General features: G+C 55.7%; 2 protein-coding genes across 6 annotated transcripts in view; one reads left to right on the plus strand and one right to left on the minus strand.

Moving 5' to 3' along the window:
- Positions 1-4,439: 4,439 nt before the first annotated feature.
- LOC134478168 (basic proline-rich protein-like) lies at positions 4,440-21,202 on the minus strand. 3 transcript variants are annotated; one of them, XM_063258631.1, is made up of 3 exons: positions 19,507-21,202; positions 6,718-6,863; positions 4,440-5,084 (listed from the first exon to the last, which is right to left on the minus strand). In XM_063258631.1, the coding sequence occupies exon 1, from the start codon at positions 21,200-21,202 to the stop codon at positions 19,985-19,987; it is 1,218 nt and encodes a 405-aa protein (XP_063114701.1). In that variant the 3' UTR covers positions 4,440-5,084; positions 6,718-6,863; positions 19,507-19,984. The 3 variants fall into 3 exon arrangements, with proteins under 3 accessions (XP_063114701.1, XP_063114694.1, XP_063114696.1); XM_063258624.1 differs by lacking the exons at positions 4,440-5,084; positions 6,718-6,863 and adding an exon at positions 17,155-19,034; XM_063258626.1 differs by lacking the exons at positions 4,440-5,084; positions 6,718-6,863 and adding an exon at positions 17,155-19,323.
- Gng12 (G protein subunit gamma 12) overlaps positions 20,069-21,726 on the plus strand; it is a 52,336-nt gene continuing 50,678 nt past the window's right edge. Inside the window, exon 1 of one of the 3 annotated variants that reach the window (XM_003478823.5) lies at positions 20,069-20,207. Coding sequence is in view for 1 of the 3 variants with exons in the window: in XM_013142960.3 (XP_012998414.2) it covers positions 21,242-21,445 (204 nt within the window). In the remaining 2 variants the exon portion in view is untranslated. Of the gene's footprint in view, positions 20,208-21,035; positions 21,446-21,726 lie in introns of those variants that run through there. The other 2 variants (XM_013142961.3, XM_013142960.3) reach the window with 2 other exon arrangements.

Consider the following 21,726-nt stretch of genomic DNA (forward strand, 5'->3'; position numbering starts at 1 on the left):
ACCGTTCCCAGACCTTGCCATGCACCGGCCCCGCCTCGAATGCTTCCCACCCGACGATCACCCCTCACTTCTTCCAGCCCGTCCAGGTTTTCCTGGCGGAGTGGACTTTCCACTCCAGACCGTTTGAGTCCATTGCTCCCACCCCAACCCTCGAGCCTCGCTAACACACTCAGCGCTCTCCTGTTCTTCACTGATTTGATGCCACCTGCAGTTTCTCCTGAGGTGTGCAGGTGCCGCTTAGATCTAAGGTGGCTCCCACGGGCCTCGTGGGCTGCAAGCTGACTGGCTGGGGGCTGGGCTCACACTGTGTCCCTCAGGGGATGCATCCAGGGTTGTGCTCACAGCTGACCGTACTGTAGGAGGGGGGCCTGGCTGGAGGTGGCACTGGGGTGACCCAGGGGGGGTCCCTGGCTCCTCCCTCTGGCTCTGCTTCCTGCCCGCCATGGGGTGAGCGCTCTCCTGTGCCAGGCGCTCCCACTGTGCTGATCCTGGCTGTGTCCTGAGGTCCCCAAAGCCTCACGCAGTCACAGATGGGGCTTTTCAGAGGGGCTGGGCCTAGAGTGTGTGACGCTGAGACGGTGTGATAGCAGGATGAGGTGAGAGCTGCCCCCTCCAGCAGCCTGGATGACACAGGGGACAGAAAGACACTTAAGGTCCCTTGTTCCTTTGCTGCCTTGTGAGCACCTCCAACTGTTCTCCTCTCTGACACCAGCTCAGAGTCCGCTGATGATGGACTCAAACCTCTACAAACTGTGAGCCAAATAAACTTTTCCACTTTAACTTTGGGTGTTGGGTATTTTTACGAGAAAAGTAACTCAGATAACCCTCAGCGCCTTTAAGTGGGATCGGGCCAGCGTCTAAACGGAAACATCATTGCTTGCTTATGGTTCATGTCTCTGTCACAGAAGGGAAGCCCCTGAAGGGAGGTGCTGCTTCGCTCCCACCCTGGGCGCCCAGCGCCTGGAACAGTGCCTGTGTGCACACAGCGGAAATGTCCGTCTGCACGCTGACTTCCCGGCACACTCAGCCGCTTCCCTGCCCCGGGCACCCCATGCACCCCCCAAGCGCCCACCTCCAAGTCGCTGCCCTCACTGCCCTCCTGCCTCCAGGGAACCTCTGGCCTCTTCCATGGTTCCCACCGCACACACAGGAGAAGCGGCCAGAAAGGACAGGAGGGGGTACTACAAGGGAGAGTGAGAGAAACTTCCAGAACAAGGTCACAGCAGGAGGCAACTGCCACGGAGAGCTCCGGAGTGGGAGAAGACCTTCCTCTCCAGAGGGAGAGGCCGGCAGCCACAGCTGAGGTCACTAAGCCTTGGCTGAGATCTGCGTGTGAGTGTCTACTTGATTCCCACCAGAATCAAGTGGACGCTCGTGCCCCTCCTCCCTCCACCCAAGCCGCTCTGATCCCAGGGTCCAGGTGCCACTCCACCCTCCAAGTCCAGGGCCTCCACAGCCTGGGGGCAGCCTCTCGGGCCCCCAATTCTATAAAAGAGGGCTCAGGCTTTTCAAACTCTACCTGTCCTGCAGTCTAACAGCAAACTCCTCAGGAAGCAGAGCAGGGCAGGTTTTCCGGGTGCCTTTGAATCCTGGCCCCAGTTCTCACCCCCGCCTGGACGCTGACACAGAGGGTGCTTCCTTTACACACTCGAGGCAGGAGGACGTGGCCAGGTCCCCTGTGGCCCATTGCCTGGAAACGACCATCTCTGGGCTCCGCGGAAGGCGAGAGAAGGGAGCTGCGTGGCCGGAGGCAGAGGGGAGCGCTCGGAACGCCAGGCTTTCCCCCAGCCATCCGCCTCAAGCCTCTGGCCAACACTGACTGAGGGCTTCGACGTGGGGATTTCTTTTCTGGCTCGGGTTAACCCAAGCAGAAGAGGATTCACTGGCAGGGTGGCAGAGCTCAGAGAGATGGTGAAGTAGGTCTGGGGTGCAGACAGCCGTGGAGCCCCAGGCCTGCGAGCACCTCACCAGGTTTGACTGCTGGGGTAAAGACGCTGCCCTTTTCCCGTCCCCGTCCTCATCCGCCCCTGGGTGACTGCTTGGTGGAGCTGTCTCCTGCGCAGGGCCAGGGCTGCAGAATGGAGCGGACCCCCAGACAGAAGAGGGGAGACACTGGGGGAGGCAGCGGCCTGCACCGCGTTCTCTACACCCCGAGAAGAGAGGATCACCTCTCCATGAGACGCCCCCAAATGACTCCCGAGAACCACAACCCCAAAGTCCCCTCCTCCAAGGCCATTCCTCTCCTCTTGTGCCAACTCTTAGGGCCCAGTCCTCAGACCTCTCCTCTACCGCACAGCCCCCAGCGAGCCCAGCCAGGCCCAGTTTTAAGAATATCTGTGTACCAAGGCTGCCAACCTCTGCCCCAACCTCTCCAGTCACTCGGCCAGGCCCACCTGACCATGAGCCCTCACGCCAGGACCTGGCAACCCTGTATCTGGGAAATCCTGGCTTCAACACCGATTCCTGATGCCTGCCACTCCACAGCTGATGTGACGGGTCCCGTGGACCCTGCATCCATCTCCTGTCTCCACCATCACTGTGACCAAGCAGCCCCATTTCCTATGGAGCCCGCTCTCCGGAGGGTCTTTATGGGATGTGATAAAAAATACAGGCAACGCCACCACTGGGCACCATCCGCAGAAAGGCAGCTCACAGAAACAGGACACTGGGCCCTCGTCCACCTCAGTCACCAGATCTGGCACCATGTGACTTCAGGCTCCTCCCTAAAGCCAAAGTGACCGGGAAAGGGACATATTTCAGATCAGTTCAAGACACTGAGGCAGCGGGACAGTTCAGCTGAAGCCCTCAGGAGAGTCCTGCAGAGCCGCCCAGGATGGGGTCAGGAGGGAGGGAGGAAGAGTGGTGGGGGGACTCACTCGCACCTGGTGAAGCCTGCATTAAACTCTGGACAAGGTGAGCTCCTGACCCTAGCCCAGCCTGGAGGTGCCTGTGTGCCTGTGACGCCTGTGCCCAGCGATGTGCGCCTGTGATGGCAGGCAGTGGCTCAAATGTCCCGGAATCAGGAAGGACAAACAGCACAGCTCCCTGACTTCCCAGCAGCGCACAAGAAGGCGGATTTCCCGGCTTCTGCAGCTCGTGCGGGCCTGTCCCTTCTCTGCCTCAAGGCCTGCAGGTGCCTCACAGGCAGGCTCCTCGGACCCGGCCACCACGTGTGACTCCAGCGTCGCTTCCAAGCTCAGCCAGGAGGATGCCTGCCCCCGAGGAGGGCAGGGACCGTGGGAATGAGCCCTGCTGTGGGAATAACCTGACACTGCAGTCCTGAGCTAAGTGTCTGCCTCAGTCTAGGGCCGCGTGGGGACAGGAGGAGTCATGCATCGCACACATCCCAGGATGCAGGGGGCTGGGGACCCCAGAACCAGGTGCTGCAGGTCCAACCTGTGCTCCCAGGATACCCCGGGCCAGCACACGCCAGACACACACAGCCCTGGCCCAGCCTGGGGGGACCAAGCTCCTAAGGGTCCTCCACCGAAAGGTGGCCAGGACCCAGTGGACAGAGCCCTGGCCAGGCACCCTGAGAGGCCCAGCAGTCCCCCCTGGGTCAGAGAGAAAGTGTGACCTCTAGGTGTGGGCTTTCGTGAAGAAAGGTCGCCACCTGGTGGACATCTGGCCACACTTAAAAATATGGGAGGAAACTAGAAAGGAGGAGAGGAAGCAGAGGAGAGGGAGGAGGGAGAGGGGAAGGGAGGAAGAGAAGAAGGGAGGGGAGGAGGGGGAGAAGGAAGGGGAGGAGGGGGAGGAGGACAGGGAAGGGGAGAGAAGAGGGAGAAAGGGGAGGAGGGAGAAGGGGGAAGAAGGAGAGGGAGGAGGGAGGGGGAGGAGGGAGAAGAGGGAAGAAGGAGAGGGAGGAGGGAGGGGGAGGAGGGAGAAGAGGGGGAGGAACACGCTTCTCTGCCATCCTAGGGCTGCTCCTCCCTGCAGAGGCGCCCAGGCCGCCAAGTTCCCGATCATCCCAGCATAACGCGGCTGCCACCCGCACACACACATTGCATCCCTGGTTTCCTCATCTTAGCAGAGTCACCTCCATCCACCAGCTGGTCCAGCGAAGGAATCGGGGAGCTGTGCCCGGCACTCCATTCCTCCAGTCCTGTCCACACCATCCCATACCTTGTCCTACAAAGTCTGCCTCTAAAAGACACCACGAGTGATCCACCTGGACTACAGCACTGATGGAAACCACCACCAGCCTGTCCCTCGCCCACCGCCCTCCACTCCTCCTCTGCGGTCCAGCCCACTCACCTTTCTATCGGGTTTCACAGCATGCACGCCCTTCCCTGCCCCAGGACCTTTACACCTGCTGCTTTCCCAAGCTGGCAGTCCTGGCTCCTCTGCTTGCTTTCCAGACACAGCTTGGAAATCCCAAGTGGATTTTAATGTAAATTAAGTCTCGGACACTGTTTTTTGTTTTCAATTTTTATTTCTCTTAGCACCCACTCGCAGTACCCAGTTCCAGCCACTGTGGGCAGGTGGTCCATGGACAGAACGTGTCTCGGTTCTTTTGCTCCCTCGTCTCTCCCTCCAGGGTGATTTTTATGACATCTGGACTCCTGTTGTCTTCTTTCAGAGTGTGTTCCTTTGTGCGCTTGTTTTAAACACCTTTCTGCATTGAGTTTTTTGTTTAAGTTTTCCAGTTCCCCGCTCATTTCAAGGCTTTAAGCTCCATGAAGGAGACACCAGAGCTGCTGGGCTGTCCTGTGGTCCCTCGTGCCCAGCACAGAGATCACACCGGGTGTTTCTGAAGGGTGGAGGAAGCTTCTGATTCCGATCAATATAATGACTCAGGGAGTCCCGTCCTGTGCTATTTCATCAGGTAGCTTATTAAATATGCTACGGTCGCTTCCCCAAAGAGAACATGTGGACGGTGAATAGGACCATGAGGGGGTGTCCGGCACTGTCGGCCACTAGACAGATGTGAATTTAAAACACAGTGACAAAAGCTGGGCGTGGTGTCGCATGCCTGTCATCCCAGCACTTGGGAGGCTGAGGCAGGAGGATCACTGAGAGTTCAAGATCAACATGGGCTGCAAAGTGAGCTCAAGGCCAGCCTGAATCTGCACGGTGAGACCCTGTCATCAAGTAAATAGGTACATAAGTAAAACACAGTGACATATTACTACCCTCTGTCAGGAGGGCTGTAATAAACCATGGTGGTGACAAACACCACTGCAGAGATGAGTGCTCTGCCTTCACCATCTCGCTGGTGCCAACCCACCATGGCCAAGCCACCCTGGGAAACGGTTCTATGTGCCACTGCTGAAGCCAGAGAAAAGACTGATGCTCAAAGCCTGTACACAACCAAGTGTGGCAGTGCACTCAGGAGGCTGAGGCAGGGGGATTCCGAGTTCTCAGACACCCTGGATAACTGACCCTGACTCAAAGTACAATTGAAATAATATTCTTTACGATGGTCATCCAGAGTTAACAATGAAAGTGCGGAAATCTGTCCACAACACTAAAGACTCAGAATATTCAGCCAAGGCCCTGGATCCCACAGCAATGTCCTGCATGAGTCCAGATGAAGACCCAGAGCCCACGACAATGCCTCCCACGAGTCCAGCTGGAGATCTAGAGCCCACTAGAAGGACTCAGGCCAGTCTGTTTTATGGATCTGTGCTGGGAAGGCCCAAAGGTCAGTGGTAAAAGCCAGGAAGTCCATGCCACTGGGGTGAAGGAGCTGTGGGATGAGGGTTCTACACTGGAGCCAAGAAGTCACACTCACAACAAAGACCAGGGCTGCCCTGAAAGCACCACAGCCATCCTCAGTGACACGGAGGCCCCAAGCTCCTCCAATGATAAGCACAGTAGAATACATGCCAGGAAACCAGCATAACGAGTTCATCCTGGAGACCAAGAAGTACACGTCTTCCCCTCCGGAGCCAGGAAGCGATGCTCAATGTAAGGACCAGAGCTCCCTAAAGTGAACCACTGCCACCTCACCAACAAGGTCCCAAGCTCCTCCGATGACAGTGGTTGAACTCACATTGGGGAAGCCAGCATGACAAGCTCCTCCAGGGGAACCAGCAGCTCAAACAGCAACACTTAGAGAAACCCACAACGCCTAACTCATCTTTTCCACCTCTCCATTTATGCTGGCAACTTTCCTCAGGTGGATCACCTACGCTCAGCACCATGCTGATTTAATTCAGCCTGCGTTGTTAACCACCAATTTTTAATCCATAGCATGTACACAAATGTTCATTTACAGTAGCTTAATGACATCGGTCAGAAAATGCAAACAGTCTGCATGGTGGGTGTGGATTTAAATGCTAGAGACCAGTGCCATGGAACACTGATGAGGACAGGAGAAGAATGAACCACAGACTTGAGTTGAATGGATCTCTAGAGAGTTATGCTAGGGGGGAAAACCCCAGTCTCTACAGGTCATGCAACTTATGATCCCATCTAAATGACACCTTTCAAGACAGCACAGCTATGAAACGAGGAGGCCATGCTCTCTAGGGGTTTGGGCCTTTAGGGTGGGGCTGCAAAGGCCAGCGCTCGGGACCCCAGAGAGGGGGACTTTACTCTCCGTCTTTACTCTCCGTCTTGCGCCCAGTCCCAGACCATGCTAGACTCTTGCACAATGTTACCAGCAGGAGAAACTGAGGCAGGGCACCTTCCTGTGCTGTTTCTTAAGACTACGTAAGAACAAAATGTTTCATCTTAATAAAATTTCCAGTGAAGAAAGTCTCATCGCACCTTCAGGGCGGCAGCTCCGGGCACAGGACATGGGACCACGGCCAGGGTGGAATCAAGGAGCCCGTTGGAGTTCACTTCACATCTCCCCGATGCTGTCCCCTGACGCGGTGCTGGCTGTCCCTGTGTCCTGCAGAAGTCAGCTGCACCTGCAGAGAGAGGAAGGATTCACTCCACATTTTTTTTCTTCCCGAAGGGTTTTGGTGGCTCCAGGCTCCACTGCTTGCTAAAACAGTCGCCACCTCCAAAGCTGGCTGTGGCAGCAGCATACAACTACCCCCGTGGTACCCAGACATCAGGGATCTCCAGAGAGCCAGGACAGAGACAGCTCCCCCTGGTGTAAGGTCAGTTCTGCTTGGTAAGAGGCAGATGGGCCCGCACCCCACCTGCTGCAGCCGCCAACATGGCCGGGCTGCCTCCGCTGTCTGCACTCAAGGAGAAGGCCCTTCAGCAGTAGTATTTCTGCAGTTTTTCCGATCCCATGTCTTAGTCTGAGTCACTCCTTTCAGTCTAGGTCCTGATACTTGTTTTGTGTCTAAACAAAGGTCCACAGACGTAACCTGCAGGCCAGGTGTGGTGACACCCACCTGGAATCCCAACGCTCAGGAGGCTGAGACAGGAGGGTCACCACGAGTCTGAGGCCAGCCTGGACTACACAGTGAGTTCAAGGCCAGCCTGGGATACATAATGAAACCTTGTTTCAAAATAACCAAAAAAAAAGGAGTATGTGAACAGACCTTGTGGATCAGTGTTTTCCAAGTTCAAGATCCTTGAGCCGTTAGCAACTCAAAATCCTACCCACTGAGTAGGCAAAATCCAGGATTGGTGTAAAAGATGAAATAGGAGAAAAATATCAAAGTGAATCATAAATCGTATTTAAAACTCCAGGTGAGCGTGACTGAGTAAAAGGATGACACGGTCTTGACTTTACAGAACCAGCAATAGGCAGTGCTTGAAATATGAGCATTTTTTTCTCTACTAAATAGCAGGTTTGAAAAGTGAACCTATTTTTAATTCTCACATTTCCATGTCAACCCAGAAAAGAGGACACCTCAGTTTCCAGGAGGGAGGACACGGCTCTGTGACGCTGTCCCAAGGAGGGAATGAGCAGGTGCTAATCCCGTGGCTGTGTCTGAGCCACATTGGCCACTGGCTATGGGCCACCTGCTGCCACCTGTGTCCTCTCGAGCTTTCCCATTTCATCTCCCTTCCCTGGACTCCAGGGGACAGGTGCCTGAGCACTCCCATCACTCTGGGCAGCTTTCCGTCCAGCTCGCTGGGCCCTAGCCACATGGGTGACACCAGTCACCCCCTCTCCACTGTCCCCTGATTACATCTAGGACCAGAACCATCGCGCCACCTCAGGGCCACATGTGATTGCCAGAGCCTGGCCTCAGGGCACTCCTGCCTGGCCATCAGATCCATCTGCTTGTCTGTCCTCTTCTTGGCCATGGACCTTAGTTACACCTCAGAGGTTCCCAGCCCAAGCTGTACTTCAAACTCTTAGAAAGGCACACATGAGCTTCTAATAAATAACCAGGAAGCCACAAATACGCTCCACGGCCACAGCCTCTCCTCCAGAGGCTCAGCCCCCTGAGCAAAACGTTTTTAAAACTGAATCTGCACTGGAGGCGGACAAACATTTTCTTGTCATTCTTTATCATCATCATTATCATCATTATCATCTCCAGTTCTTGGAGATGGGGTCTCACTATGTTGCCCAGGCTGGCCTGGGATTCATGGGGATCCTCCTGCCTCAGCTTCCCAAGTGCTGGAATTACAGAGCCACCATGCCCGCCTCCTGCCATGATCCCATCAGCACTACAGCACAGCAAGGATTTCCACAGCATTGACACTGCATCAGTGGGCACAGGCTGACAGCCGTGACATGCAAGAGACGGTCTAAAGTGGATGGGAAATGCATGCGTGTGGTGTCTTGCTAAGGTGATACCACCCTATATAAAGGACCTGAGCACAGCATGATTTGGTGGCCTCAGGAATTCCCAGCACTTAGCCATATCAGGCCCTGAGATTTGATTTTATGACTGTATTCATTTCTTTTGAGACCAGCCTTCTGTTGAAGTCTAGCATCGAGTAAATAGCTTGGTAGACCAGATGTCTGTAAGTGGAGCTCACCCTGTAGGGCTGGAACAGAGATTCCAGTAAGTGTGTGGGAAGTTCTCAGAGCTGAGCTCACACAGTAGGGCTGCAGACAAAGCAGCAGCCAGTGGGCCTCACATTTCCTTCCAATGCTTTCTTTCAAATTCTTTTATAAATTATGATCTAGATGTATGTAACAGCTAAAAATTTAATCTAAAATATTCTCTTTTCTTGAAGAGAAAGCATGAAGTTCCATAGAAGTAAAAGAACAGAAAGAAAAGGTGAGGTGGAGGAGAAGAGAGAGGCGTTCTAAGGAGCCAGAGGGCCGGGAGAAGGCACAGAGGATGGGGGAGCGCGCGAGAGCCAGGCTTGGAGGCACTGGGGCCTCTGCTCAGCTCTGCGGTCTTATTCTCAGCCCTGGCCATGCGCAAAGGCTGCTAGGGGAAACCAGAAACTGTCACCACCTCCATGCGGGCTGCCACCCTCTACCTGCCACGCCAGCACTTCATGCCTCCAGGAGTTGCTGGCCCGTGACTGATAAAGGTGACCGAGTGCAGGCCAACCTCTACTCTTCCCCACACCCCATCCAAGCAGAGACACAGAGAAAGACGGCACAGTTCCTAAGAATCAGGGAGACGGGACGGGGGACAACCCGAAAGGTCAGTGCATATCCCAGCGGCAGGAACAGACTTGGGAAGCTGAGGCAGGCTCGTCTCCCCACCGGGGTGAGCACCTGATCCCCTTTTGGGGTATCTCACTACTCCAAGTGAAGACACCTTAGGAACCAGGAGGCTGCTCTCACAACGGGCCAGCGAGGCCTCCGCTGTGGTGAGGTCAGAGGGAAACGTTCCCATTGTCCACAGTGTGTGTGGGAAAAACCACATTGCCCCGAGCGCCCTAAAATCCCACCCTCACTTGGGACACACCGTCCTATGTGCCGGCCAGGTTCCACCGTGGCCCTGGCGCCCTCTCCTCTGACGGTCTTTATCTGCACTGTCCCCGCTGCCTCCACATCCCTGATCCATTCACAGCGCTTCCCTCTCAGACCACCTTGACTGTAGAGGAGCCAAGATCTCATGGTGCCAGGTCCGGTGACTAAGGCAGGCGGCCCCGGGGGATGCTTCTATTTAATAGAAACTGCCGTAAACAACTGAGCAATAAGGTGATCACGAGTACAGTGAGGCCAGGGATTTAGCTCGGTGGCACCCGTGCCTGCCTGGCAAGCATGAGGTCCTGAGTTTGATCCCCGGTACCAAAAAGAACAAAAACAAAACCAATAAAATAAGAAGCCCATTAACTATTTAAAGAAATTGTTACAGTAATTGACATGTTGCTGTTACAGCCTTCAGAGTAATCCCCTCCTTTCACCTCTTAATGCCACCATTTTTAGCAAGATGTCTGTTACTGCGGTAAGTTTTGCTTAAACATTCACCACCACGGGGTCCCATCACCCCGCATAAGTTTCTATCACCCTAACATCTATCGCTTCTTTACATCCAAAAGCATCAAAAACCCTTCCTTCTAGGTTTTAGCATGCAGATGCAGTAGATGGCTGTCACCTGCAGCCGCGTCTCCCTTAACCGCATGGTGCAGAGAGACGGAAACAGACGCCCAGCGCTGCACCTGTGTTCTAAGGGTGCAGTGAACAAAGACCCGGCTGGGAGGCCGAGAACCGGAGGGACCCGGGACAGGCACAGGGCGAAGCAAATAGCGGAAGACTGAAGAGAGTCCATCCAACAGAAGAAGGGCTGCCGGAAGCCCAGGTTACCAACGGAGAAATGCAACTGGCCGAAGCGCTGCTGTGAGTGACTGGCAGACCTGCACTGCGTCATTCCGGATCCATCCTGGTGCAGAGGACAGAAACCCAACAAACAACTGTGCCCCAGCTCACCGACATCCGGTGCTCTGGACACCAGCTGGGGCTCTGATACAGGCACAGCTGGAGCCAGGGCTCAGCCACAGCTGTGACCCAGGTGCGCTGGCCCCAGCCCGCAGCTTCCCACAACCACCTGCTGTTCTCATGGGGGCACACGCACTGGGCACGAAACACAGACCCCACCCGGGGCAGCTCCAGGGGTCCTGGCCACTCTGGGTCAGCTGGGGAGGCCAAGCCAGCAGTCCTGGGGAGAAGGTTGTCTTCTGTCAGTGCTGCTTGGTGTCTGTTGAATGGCTGAACTTTCTTATGCACATCCTTTCTCCGCCCATCCACCTGGTGACAGGGCCTCGTATTTTTCAGAAGACCTGCGGATCCCAGGTGCCTCGAAGAAGACTGAGCACACACAGCCAGCAGTGGCAGAGAGACCTGTCCCTCCAAAGTCCATGCCCCGAGTTGGGGGGACTGGAAGGCTCCGCCCGAACTCCAGCTGAACTGGCGTGGGCTGAACCTGTACCCACATGGAAAACCATGTGCGTCCCACCAGCCCCCGTGGAAGTGTTTCCCTGGGAGACCTCTGCAGGCCCGAGGTCTTGCTCATTCTGGAGGAGCCAGGGCTGCATGCGGGCGCCCTCTGGGGCAGCTCGGGGCTTCTGGATTGGAGTGCGGTGGGAAACAGGTTTGATTGCACGCCTCCTCAGCCCCAGCGAAAGCACTGAGGAAGGCTAAAGAGTCAGTCAGCTGCAGTTCCTGACACAGTCCAGCTACAGCGGAGAAGGTTTGTCAGTGAAGATTTGTAAGAACACTGTCCATCTCTTATGTCCACCTCTCAGACCAGTTAAACAGCTGAAAGATTGGAAATCGGGAGAGGGGAGGAAAGGAAAGAAAAAGGGATTAAAAAGAGTGGAAGGAAAAACACAAACGTAGCTTTTGTAAATGGGGAGAAGAAGAGTGAAGGGAGGAGAGAGGAATGGAAAAAAGCATGAAAATGTATCGGTACGGGTGCACCTTCTCCGCACGACCGTGACCTTCATGCATGGCTAACATGCACTAATAAAAACTATAGATCCAAAAAACCCAAAAGGTGTTGCTGGGGCAACACCCAGGTCTGTCTTGGGCAAGAAGAGCACCTGTGCTACCGTGAACAGCAGAGCAGAGCCCTGGTCCCCAAGCCTCCCTCGTAGGAAGAGAGGACAGGGTAAGGACTCCACCGTGAGACACAGAATTCCGTGTGCAAAGCAATTCGCAAGCAGCAGAGACTACGAATCTCCAGTGGAATCCAAGAGCGTGGCCTCGCCAACCAAGAGCTCCGGCAGATTCACCCACGAGTGGCCGAGGCCATGCTGCCAGCTGGAGCCCTGTAGGCCCTCACCCCGCGAAGGAACAGACCTGACCCACGTCCTCTCGCTTCAGAAACAGAGCTGTCGCTTCATTTCTCCGCTGAGCGCTCCAGGCTTCCCCCACTCTGGTCCTGGTCCGGCTTGGAGCCATTGTTCACTCGTCCTGTATTCAGTGAGCACTGCGCTGTGTCAGGCAGCGCAAGAGGCCCTGGGACACTGCAGCAGGCAGCAGACATGGTCACTGTCCTGGAGGACCTTGTCGCCTGGGTACTAGGTCACAGCGAGGGAGCAGTACGAGCCCCCCGAATGGCGCAGGGTGAGGAAAGCCGTGGGATGAAGGACAGGAACAGTTTCCCCTCCTACCGGAAGCACCCAAGCCAAGAAAAGTGCAACAGATGATCTTCTCTAAAATACTGGCGAAAGGACAGGAATCCCTGAGAGTGGGAGAGATGGCCAGAAGAGGGGCTGAACCCCACAGCACCCCTGGAGGGAATTTCCTGGCCAGAGCACAGAGGAGGACTTGGGAGGAGCCTGAGCGGGCTTGGGGAGATTGAGCAGGAGTCACAGGACTGCAAACCAGAAAGAGGGTGCACGTGAGGAGTAGCCCAGGGATGGAGGAGGCCCGGGGCGCAGAGGTGAGGGAGATGGGCTGGAAAACCTCAGTGTGGGCTGCATCCATGCAGATCCCACTGACAGAGAGAAAATCAGCCACAATCCTGCCAAATAAAACAAGATCTGAGAGGATTAACCAGTTTCCAACCAAGTTTATTCCAGAATAAAGTTCCAAATTATTCATAGGAGGACAAAATTACCCAGCAGAGTCCAGCAGGCCTCTGTAAGGAGATAGTCAGCCGAGCTGATCCTCAGGCCAGGGGTGACTCTGTCCGGAAGGATGCGCGACCCCCCCTGGAAAGCCAGGAACATGGGAAGAGCCCGGGGAGGCCTGCGCAGGCCTGACCTCTCGAGGTGGACACTTCTGCGGAGGCACCTTTAGTACCTTCAGAATTCAAATGTGTCACCCGTGCTTGGTCATCTCAAGATACGATCCACAGACAAGAAATGACCCCAAGTTTTATTTTAAAACACTATCTGGATAACTGCATAACAATCACCCAAGATTTCCGAACTCTAACACACCGGAACACTGGAATCCTGGAATAGAAAAAGGAAACCTCAGCAGAAGAATAATTTTGAGATTCGCCCATGCTCAGAAGAAACCCTGTGGACGCTGGGGGCTGGGGTGTCGGGCGAGGCGATTTCCAGGCTCACGGTATCCACGGCTACAAAGAAGCAGCTGTGTTATCAGAGGCCAGGGGTAATAAACGCTTTCCTCCCTGGAGCAGGTGCAGGAGCTGAGGTCCCATCCCCGGCCAGTGCAGCCAGCTGTCACCTCACAGACTGCTGCTGGCCAGTTCGACCATGCCCGATCAATCTTTTCTTCAGGAAAGAGCTAAATGGGCACTGGGCAGGAACGGTCTGCAGATACATTTAACTTCCTGGTATCCAAGCACGTTTTCTACCAGGGCCCAAGTCCAATGCTCTGGACTAAGTTTCAGAGATGCGTGAGTGCCCAGCGTCGCTCAGACTGGTGTTGGTGACCCTAAGGCATGTGGCAGCTTCAAGGCTGGGCAGTGTGGGTATGACACAGCAAACCTCCCGGGCCCCACTGAGGCCTGGAGGCTATGGGGCCTGATGTGAGATGTGACGGAGGGACAGGAAGGCAGTGACTGTCCCACTGGCTCCTGGGCTCCCCTCTGGGAGCAATCTCGCTCCCTTCCTCTCCTCCCAAGGACCACTGTGCCCCAGACTTTCCCGCCACTGTGTCGGACACACTCAAGCCAGCGGAGGCGAGCCTCAGTCCTCCCAGCAGTCCTCCCTCAAGCGCCATAGCACCTAAGTGGACACTGTACTGCAGGAGGAGGGACAGAGCTGCAAGGGCAGGGCAGGCTTTCCACACTGAGACTTTGGCCACCCAAGTGTGAGTGTCCTCATGTCTTAGTTTTCTCTCATTGCTGGGACAAAATACCAGACACCCAAAATGAAGGAAGGAAAGGTTTCTTTAGCTCACAGTTTGTGGAGGTTTTAGTCCATAATCAGCTGGCTCCAAGGCAGGGTGGAGTGGCACAGGGACAATACTTCAAGGCAGCAGCCAGCAAACTCAGCCAGGGCAAAAGGGGCAGAGTAAGCCTCTTCTCCTCCCTTGTATTGTACACAGGCCACCCCGTAACCCTTTCACCACAGGGTGGTTGTAGCACTCACAAAATCTCCTGCTTCTTCTTGCATAGGTTGAGAATATTTACAAAGTAAGAACCCTGGCTCCCTGCTGAGTGTCTCTTAAACTTCTAAACTGTTCAAGTTCACACAGTGTATGGCCCCTAACACCTCACTTCCATCCCTTCCTATAACCCCTCCTCAGAACCCAAAGGCCTTTACCATAAGCAGACACCACTATTTTCAAATATAAAAACTGACAGATACTGAAATCTTAAGCACAGGTCAAATGCAGCTGCAATTTGCACACTGAAAATGTTTTCCGGTCCAACTGTCCACCCTAGAGATTGCCACACATCTTCTTAGAGACACTGATACGTACTTTAGGCTGTGGCCCATCACAGCTGTCTGTCCTGTCCGGTCCTGTTCTTTTCTTGTCAAGCAGAAGTTCTCATAGACCATAGGTGCATGATGACTGTGGCTGTGTTCCAATAAAACTTCATAAAAACAGGCAGCGCTTTGCCTCTGTGGCCAGAATTCACCGACTCCTGACCTGACCTACACAATACCCTTTGAATTCATTGTATAATATTCAAAAAGATGCATACATGACATTAAAAATGCACATGATTTCACAGAAAAGCTACAGCAAAAAATAAATAAAATAATAATTAAAAAGCTACTGGTATAAAATGCTGGGTACCTGAAATCCCACTGTTACAAGCAGCTGACTTAGAAATGTTACTGGCAGTCAGAGAGGGCTAGGTCCCCGGGGCAGAAGCCCAGACACCTTGCAGCTGTGGGGGAGACATACACCTCCTGCTGTGGGCCAGACCTCAAGACAAAAGAATAAACAAATCTCAGTCCTAAGGATTGATATTCTACATAGTTCTCTATCACTCTGAGGAAGCCAGGAGCCACCATTCCAACCCCTCGGAAAGAGTCACTGCTGTTAAGCATGGCTGCTCTCTGCCTGACCGCTTCCCCACTTGTTCCTGATTTAATCAACTTTACCTGAGAATTAATCTTACTGTTAACCATAGTTCTGTCCCACCTCATGCCCACCTCGAAAGTTCTGTTTTCTCCCACTTTGGACCCACCTCACTTTGTGGTTTTGCTCTATAAAAGTCCCTAGGAAAGACAGAGACCCCAGCAACCCGCTCAGGACCCCCTTCTGTCTGTCTGTCTGTCAGTCTGTCTCTCTGTCTCTCTCTGACAGAAACTTTCTTTCTCTCCATAAATATATTCTGCTCTTAACCTCTGCTGTTCCTAAAATTCATTCTTTGATTTTAGAGAACATTAACACATCCCAGACATCTAGCAGGTTGGGAGTTCCATTCCCCTGTATCACCGCCACCTCCAGAAAGTCATTATTGATACTTCACCAAACGTGGCAGATGTGAAGAAATACCTGTACAAGGCTCTTCACACTCGCACGGGAAACCTCCCTGAGCTCTGACACTCTGACACTCGGGCATCTGTCCTGTGGTTGGTCTCACTCTGATGTCTGTCTGCTTTCGTGGGGTGCACTGCTCCCAGCCACACACGTGACTTGCTTTCCCTGGGGACCCCCTGCGTCCCCACTGGCTAGCTGGGGGCTCAGGTGCTGAGCCTTGGGCTTGACTTCTCATATACTGACAACAGTACCCACAAATTCTGCGCCTCTTGGTCATAAAGCAGAAAACTCCACAAATCCTCCGATGAAGTCAACTATTAAGCATCCCAAAGGAGCATCAGCTCCAGCTAGGAAACCCCATCCAGAGTTAGAATCTGCCTGAACCACTCCCACCAGGCTCCAGCCATAGAGGACCCGCCCTCTGGTCCGCCTCCATGGGTCCTCCCAGCTCCTGCCCTTGGCCTTTCCTGTCTCAGCAGGCTCCCTGGGGATTTCCAAGCCTGGGATCCTTTCCTGAGCTCCCTGCTGCATGGGACACGACAAGGCAGCCTCTGACGGAGCAGAAAAACCAGTTTGAGAAACCCCAGCCCAGGTGGCCACAGACTCAGGAGGAGACGGCTCTCCGTCACTCCCAGGGCAGGTTTAGACCGGTGAGGTCCAGGCAGGACCAGTGGAGTCCCCAGTGACCACAGTGGTGGTGGTCATCCTGGGCATGGTGTCCTGAGGGGTGTGGACACCTGGGCACCCAGAGACCAGCTGAACCCTTGCTTCTTCACCCCTTCCTGCCCTCTCTGCTTCTCACTGTAGTCGGGTGTTGGTGCCCAGACTGAGTCAGGTCCCAGTGCGTTCACGTTCATGCAGGAACTGCACCGACCCAGGGAGACTTCACAGGGGCTGAGGGTGGGGAAAGCCACTTCGGTGAGGTTTCACTGCCTGTTAGAACCCCGTCCTTTCGAGGCCAGAAGTGAGAGCTTGTCAGTGGCCAAGCCTGGATGAAACGTCCTCTGCTGGGGACGGGGCTTTCATATGGTTTGTGTTTGTTTCAAGCGCCCCCGAAGGAGGAGGGGGGAAAACGCAGAGTCAGAACACAAAAAGGGGAGGAAACCTGGAGAAAGAAAACCAGGAACCTAACCGGCTTGTAGCATCCGGAAGGGACAGGACACTGGGTTACCGTCACGCCACGCCGGGAGGCCAGGTCAGGTCCACTGAAGGGCAGCCGTGCGTCACCACCCTGGCCACCCGACCCAGGGGATGTGGGAGGTCGTCTGGCTGCAGGGCATGCTGGGAGCTTATCCCAGGTGCCCAGGCAGAGCTGACGCAGGACTCCCTGCCGACTCCCGGCCTGGCCACCGGGGCTGCTAGGCCCTGCCTGGGGAACCACTCTGCCCCTTCTTCCAGTCCCATGGGGGGTGGAGGTGCAAGTGTCCAAAGCCCCAGCAGGAGCCCACCATTCTGGGGTCCTTACCTCTGCGAGTTCATGCTCTCTAAAATCAAAGAATGAATTTTAGGAACAACGGAGGTTAAACAGTAGAATATATTTATTGAGAGAAAGAAAGCTTCTGTCTGAGAGAGACAGAAGGGGTCCTGAGCGGGTTGGGCAAGACTGTCTTTTCCAGGGATTTTATAGAGTAAAACCATGAGGTGAGATGAGTTCAAGGTGGGGAAAAGTGGGAGCTCACAAGGCAGATGGGCATAAGGTGGGACAGAACTATAGTTAGCCAATAAGATTAGTAGTTCAGGTAAAATTAAGTTGGGGACAAATGGGAAAGCAAGTTACATACGGAGCGGCATTCTTAGAGCTGTAACTTTTCCCCTAGTGGGATGGGATTACTTTCTCAGGGTAATAGGGAACTAATTAGAATATCAGGCTTTAGGCTGTGGATGCATTTGTTTGATCCTTTGTCTTGAGGCCTAGCCCACAGCAGGAGGTGTCTGTCTCCCCCACAGTCCTAAGGTATCTGCTCTGGCTCCTTTGAGGACCCAGCCCTGTCTCACTGCCTATAATATTTCTAACCAACTCAGTCTGCAACACCGGGCCTCCTGTGCCGCTAATGCTCATTCTGTGCAGCTGGACCTGACACCATCCTGCGGGCGGCCCACCAAGGCACAGGGTGCATCTCCATGTGGCCTGCCCGGCTGGTTTCCACTTGAATCAGCATTACATCAGCCCGAGCCCAGAGAAGACACCCAGCGGCAGGCCCACGTATTCCAGGCAGGTGGAATTCTTGGGCCAGCCACTTCAAAATTCTCCAATAATTTATGACCATTCACTCTGTACTGGGCCTCACACATCAGGCTGCAGGTCCCAGGAAGAAAGGACAGGGACATGGGAAGTGGGACTGGAAAGCAAGAGAGGTCAAGCCAAGGCCCGAGAAGAAGGCAGGAGTTTGGCCCGTCCATGTGAGAAGCCCTGTGGTCAGCGCAGAGTCCTGAGCTGGGGCAAAGAAGCTGGAATAATGTCACCTGCTTGTCACCTGCATGCTCACCTGTCACCTGAAACCTAGGTGGAAGGCCGGAGGACACAGAGCCTCCAGCTGTCCTCACACTTCCTGCAGCTGAAGGTGGCACTCTGGGACACACAGGTGTGACAGGCAGCAGGCACATCTGGAACCTGGTACCCCAACTGGTGACAGGGTTCCAGGGGATGTGGCCAAGGTGCCAGCAACTAACAGAGCCAGGCCAGTCCTTGCACAAGAGACCAATGCTCAGCAGCAGAGTCCCTGACCCCAGGGGTGACGTAACTACCACAAGAAGAGACAGAAGCAAATCCACCAAAAAGGGGGGAAAAAACAACAGCAAAAGGCAGGAGGTGTGGCCATTGGGAGGTGGAGGACGAGTCCTGGACCTCAGGAAGCACGAGGATCTGGGCGTGAAATCCTGGCTCTGTCACTCTCGGCATGGGCTTCTCTTCCCTATGCTCCAGTGAGGCCCGCGGCCTGATCTCCGGGAAGACAGGAGGCTCACACATGCAGAGCGCCTGCAGCAACATCTGCCCCGCAGGAAGCTCTGGTTAAATGTTAGCTCTTGTTATTCTGTGTGGCTCCATCCTTTCCAGCTGCCGGGTGCAGAGTCCTCGGTGGCCATCTAGTCCTGGGCTCTGAACTGCCCTGCCCTGGGAGGTGGGGCGGAGTCTACAGGACCCCGCCTTCCCCTGGGTCTGCACACACCCTCCCTCCTGAGAAGGTGACTCTTCTGGCTGATGTGGTGCATGGGACCTGCTAAACTGATGACGGTAAAACATTCATACTTGTTCCGTGCCCACCTCTGTTTTTCAAAACCGGTTTCCACCTGCTGTTGGTTGACCCCGAAGATTCTGAATGTACGGTCTAGAGATACAGTGGAGCGGACCAGCTGTCTCTTACCTCAACTTGCCATAGGCCAGGATTTTCATCCAAGATCCCTGGAAACGGTCCACGAGAAAAATCAAATAAACCAAATAAACCACAGGGATGTTCGAGAGAGACGACCCTGTTTCCCACGGTCCCCACCAGAGCCACTCGGCCGTTAAGAGTTTCCCTGGGCCACTCTTCAGCTGTGGGCAGCGGCCGTCACTGCATCACTGCCCATACTGTGCAGGCCCTGGCAGCGGCCCCACTCGGCAGCTCAGTGCGCCGGTTCAGGATCAGGCTCTGCCGCTGGCATAGGTGGGGTGCAGCCCCCGACTCCTCAGCCAAGTTTTTCTCCTAAAGCTGGAAAGGGCAGGAGGACCGAGGCTCAGACACAGACACGCAGGGCCAAGCACCTGCTGGCCAGTGCTCCCAAAGAGCCCAGCAGCCACAAAGCAGGCAAAGCCCTAATCCCGGCCCGAGCCTCAGCCACCCGTGGCTCCGACGCCAGGGCCGCTCTGGCTCCAGCGACCAGCCTGTCCTCACCTGTTAGCACCGGCTCTCTGGCAGAAAGCTGATGCTTGGCACAGTCCGGAAGTGTGTGGAGCAGTGAGATTTCTGTTCCTCCACTTGCTGTGCTCTTTCTAGAGCTTCTAGAGAGCCTCTCTCCACAGTCTCCTCCCGTGGGCTCGGGTGTCCCCGTCACCTTTACTTCCACGCTGGCTCCAAAGCAGGTGCTCAATACCGTTTGTTGAATGACTTATGAATAGTAAGAAGCTTGGAAGTAAAAGCTGCTCTTCCATCCCAACCCCAAATCCATCCAGAAACGACCAAGCAAATCCAATTAATTCCTGGGTATCGGCCAAGTTCTGGGCCTCGCGAAACCCCAATTCCCGCGGGGGGCAGAGCGGCAGGAAGCCCAACTATACTCACTCGCGGGCACACTTGTGGCTCAGGGCGCTTTCAGAGGCCCCGGACTGTATTCCTGGGAAATCTCTGGAGCTGAGCCTGACGTGGGCGGGGCCTAGCGCGGCGCGTCCGGGCCGCCGGGGTAGGGTCGGGCGCGGGCCGGGGCCTTGAACGCCGCGCCTCGGGCCCTGGGGGCGGGGCCGGGGCGGGGCCGACGGGGCGGGGCCAGAGGATCGGCTCGGATCGGGTCGGGTCGGGCGGGCTGAGAGGATCGGATCCGGAGAGGCCCAGCCCGCGGAGACAGCAGCGGCGACCCCACGACTCGCGCCCCGCGCCAGGTGAGTGAGTGCGCGGGCGGCTGGGAGCTGGCAGCAGGGGGTCGGGAGGTCCCCGAGGCTCCCACGCCCCGGGGTCCCCACACCGGGGCCCCGGGCACCCGCGCGCGCCACGCCCCTCCCGGGAGGCCCTGAGCCCCCGCGCGCCCCTGGCGGCGGCCGCGATCGCGGGTGGGAGGCGGAGATCGCGGCACGCGCGGGTCCCTTCCGAAGACCCGGGCGGTTTCTTTCCTTTTCACTTCGGGCGCCTCCGCCAAAGCGTCCCCGCCCCGGTCGTCCCTTCCCCGGGTGTCGTGCGCGCTCGGCTCCGGCCGTTCCCAACTTCGGGAGGGAAGCCTGGTGCCGCCCGTGGGCTCGGGAGAAACTTCTGGCGTGGGGGTGGGGGACGCGCCGGGCCTGCCGGCCGCCCTGGGCGGGTATCGGGGTTGCGCACAAACAAGTGGCCGCCGCGGGGATCCGGGGAGCGCGGTGCTTGCGCCCACGCGCCGCCTCCAGGGCTGCGCCAAGCGGGAGCCGCCGGGACTGCGCGCTGGGGAGCCGGCCGGGCTCCGCGTTGCTTCCTCCCCGCCCCCTGCCGTCCCGAGGACGCCGCCTGCTTCCCCGGGCGGCCGCGACCTGGCCGGATGCGGTGCGTGCGGTGGGTCTCCGCGACTGCCGGGTCTGCGGGTTGCGCCCTGGGGTCTTCGGCCCGGATCGGGGCGCAAGATCGATCGTCGCTGGGGACCAGGAAGCCGCCCTGAAAGACTTGGCTGAGCCCTGCTGGTGCCCGAGCAGCCGCTTTGGAGTTGGGAGCTGGTTCTGCGTACATTAGCAAGGCCTCTGTCCCAGGAGCTAGCGCGGGGCTGGCGCACAGGGTTCCTAAAACCAGCGAAGTCTGGAGCAGACTTCAAGGCTGAGAGGACTTGGGGATCAGAGGCCCGGGCCAGATTTCCAGCACTGGGAAATCCTGCTTTCAACCCCAAAACTGCTGCCGAGTCACTGTGCAGGGACCCCAGCATGGTGCCGGGGCGCTCAGATTTGTCTAGAAAGACGTGAAAATGGAAATCCATGTTTCACGAGACTGCAGAGATGGGACCGAGCGCTCGCTGGGTAGGAACCTTCTTCCCATCCTACTTGAAAAACGAGCTCTCGGGCAAGGCCATGTTGTCACTTGTCACCGTGGCGCGACAGGTTGTGAGTGGAAAAACTCGAGCCAAGGTCAACTGACACCAGTTGCGTGTCCCTCCCCAGCAGGAAAACAGGTACTTTGTAGAGTTAAGTCATTGACGGGCTTGGACTCCCAGTGGTGTTGCCTTTGGTTGGGGTTTTGCTCCTCTCCAGCCTAAGTGGAAGGGTAAGTGGTGAAATGTTACCGACTCTGTTTTTTGCAAAGTCCATGGACAGTGGTTTCGGTTGTGCATTTTAGTCTCTTTAAGGCTGATGTGTAGGATGAGGGCTCTAGCTGTCTCTATCTCTAGCATTTTAATAAAAGCCTGTTACACCATCTTCCTAGAGCAATCTGGCTGGATCTCAACCACAGTTA

Source organism: Cavia porcellus, unplaced genomic scaffold, assembly GCF_034190915.1.
Source record: "Cavia porcellus strain 051 isolate PalLab524CR breed Dunkin Hartley unplaced genomic scaffold, mCavPor4.1 scaffold_1, whole genome shotgun sequence".
Taxonomy (NCBI): Eukaryota; Metazoa; Chordata; class Mammalia; order Rodentia; family Caviidae; genus Cavia; species Cavia porcellus.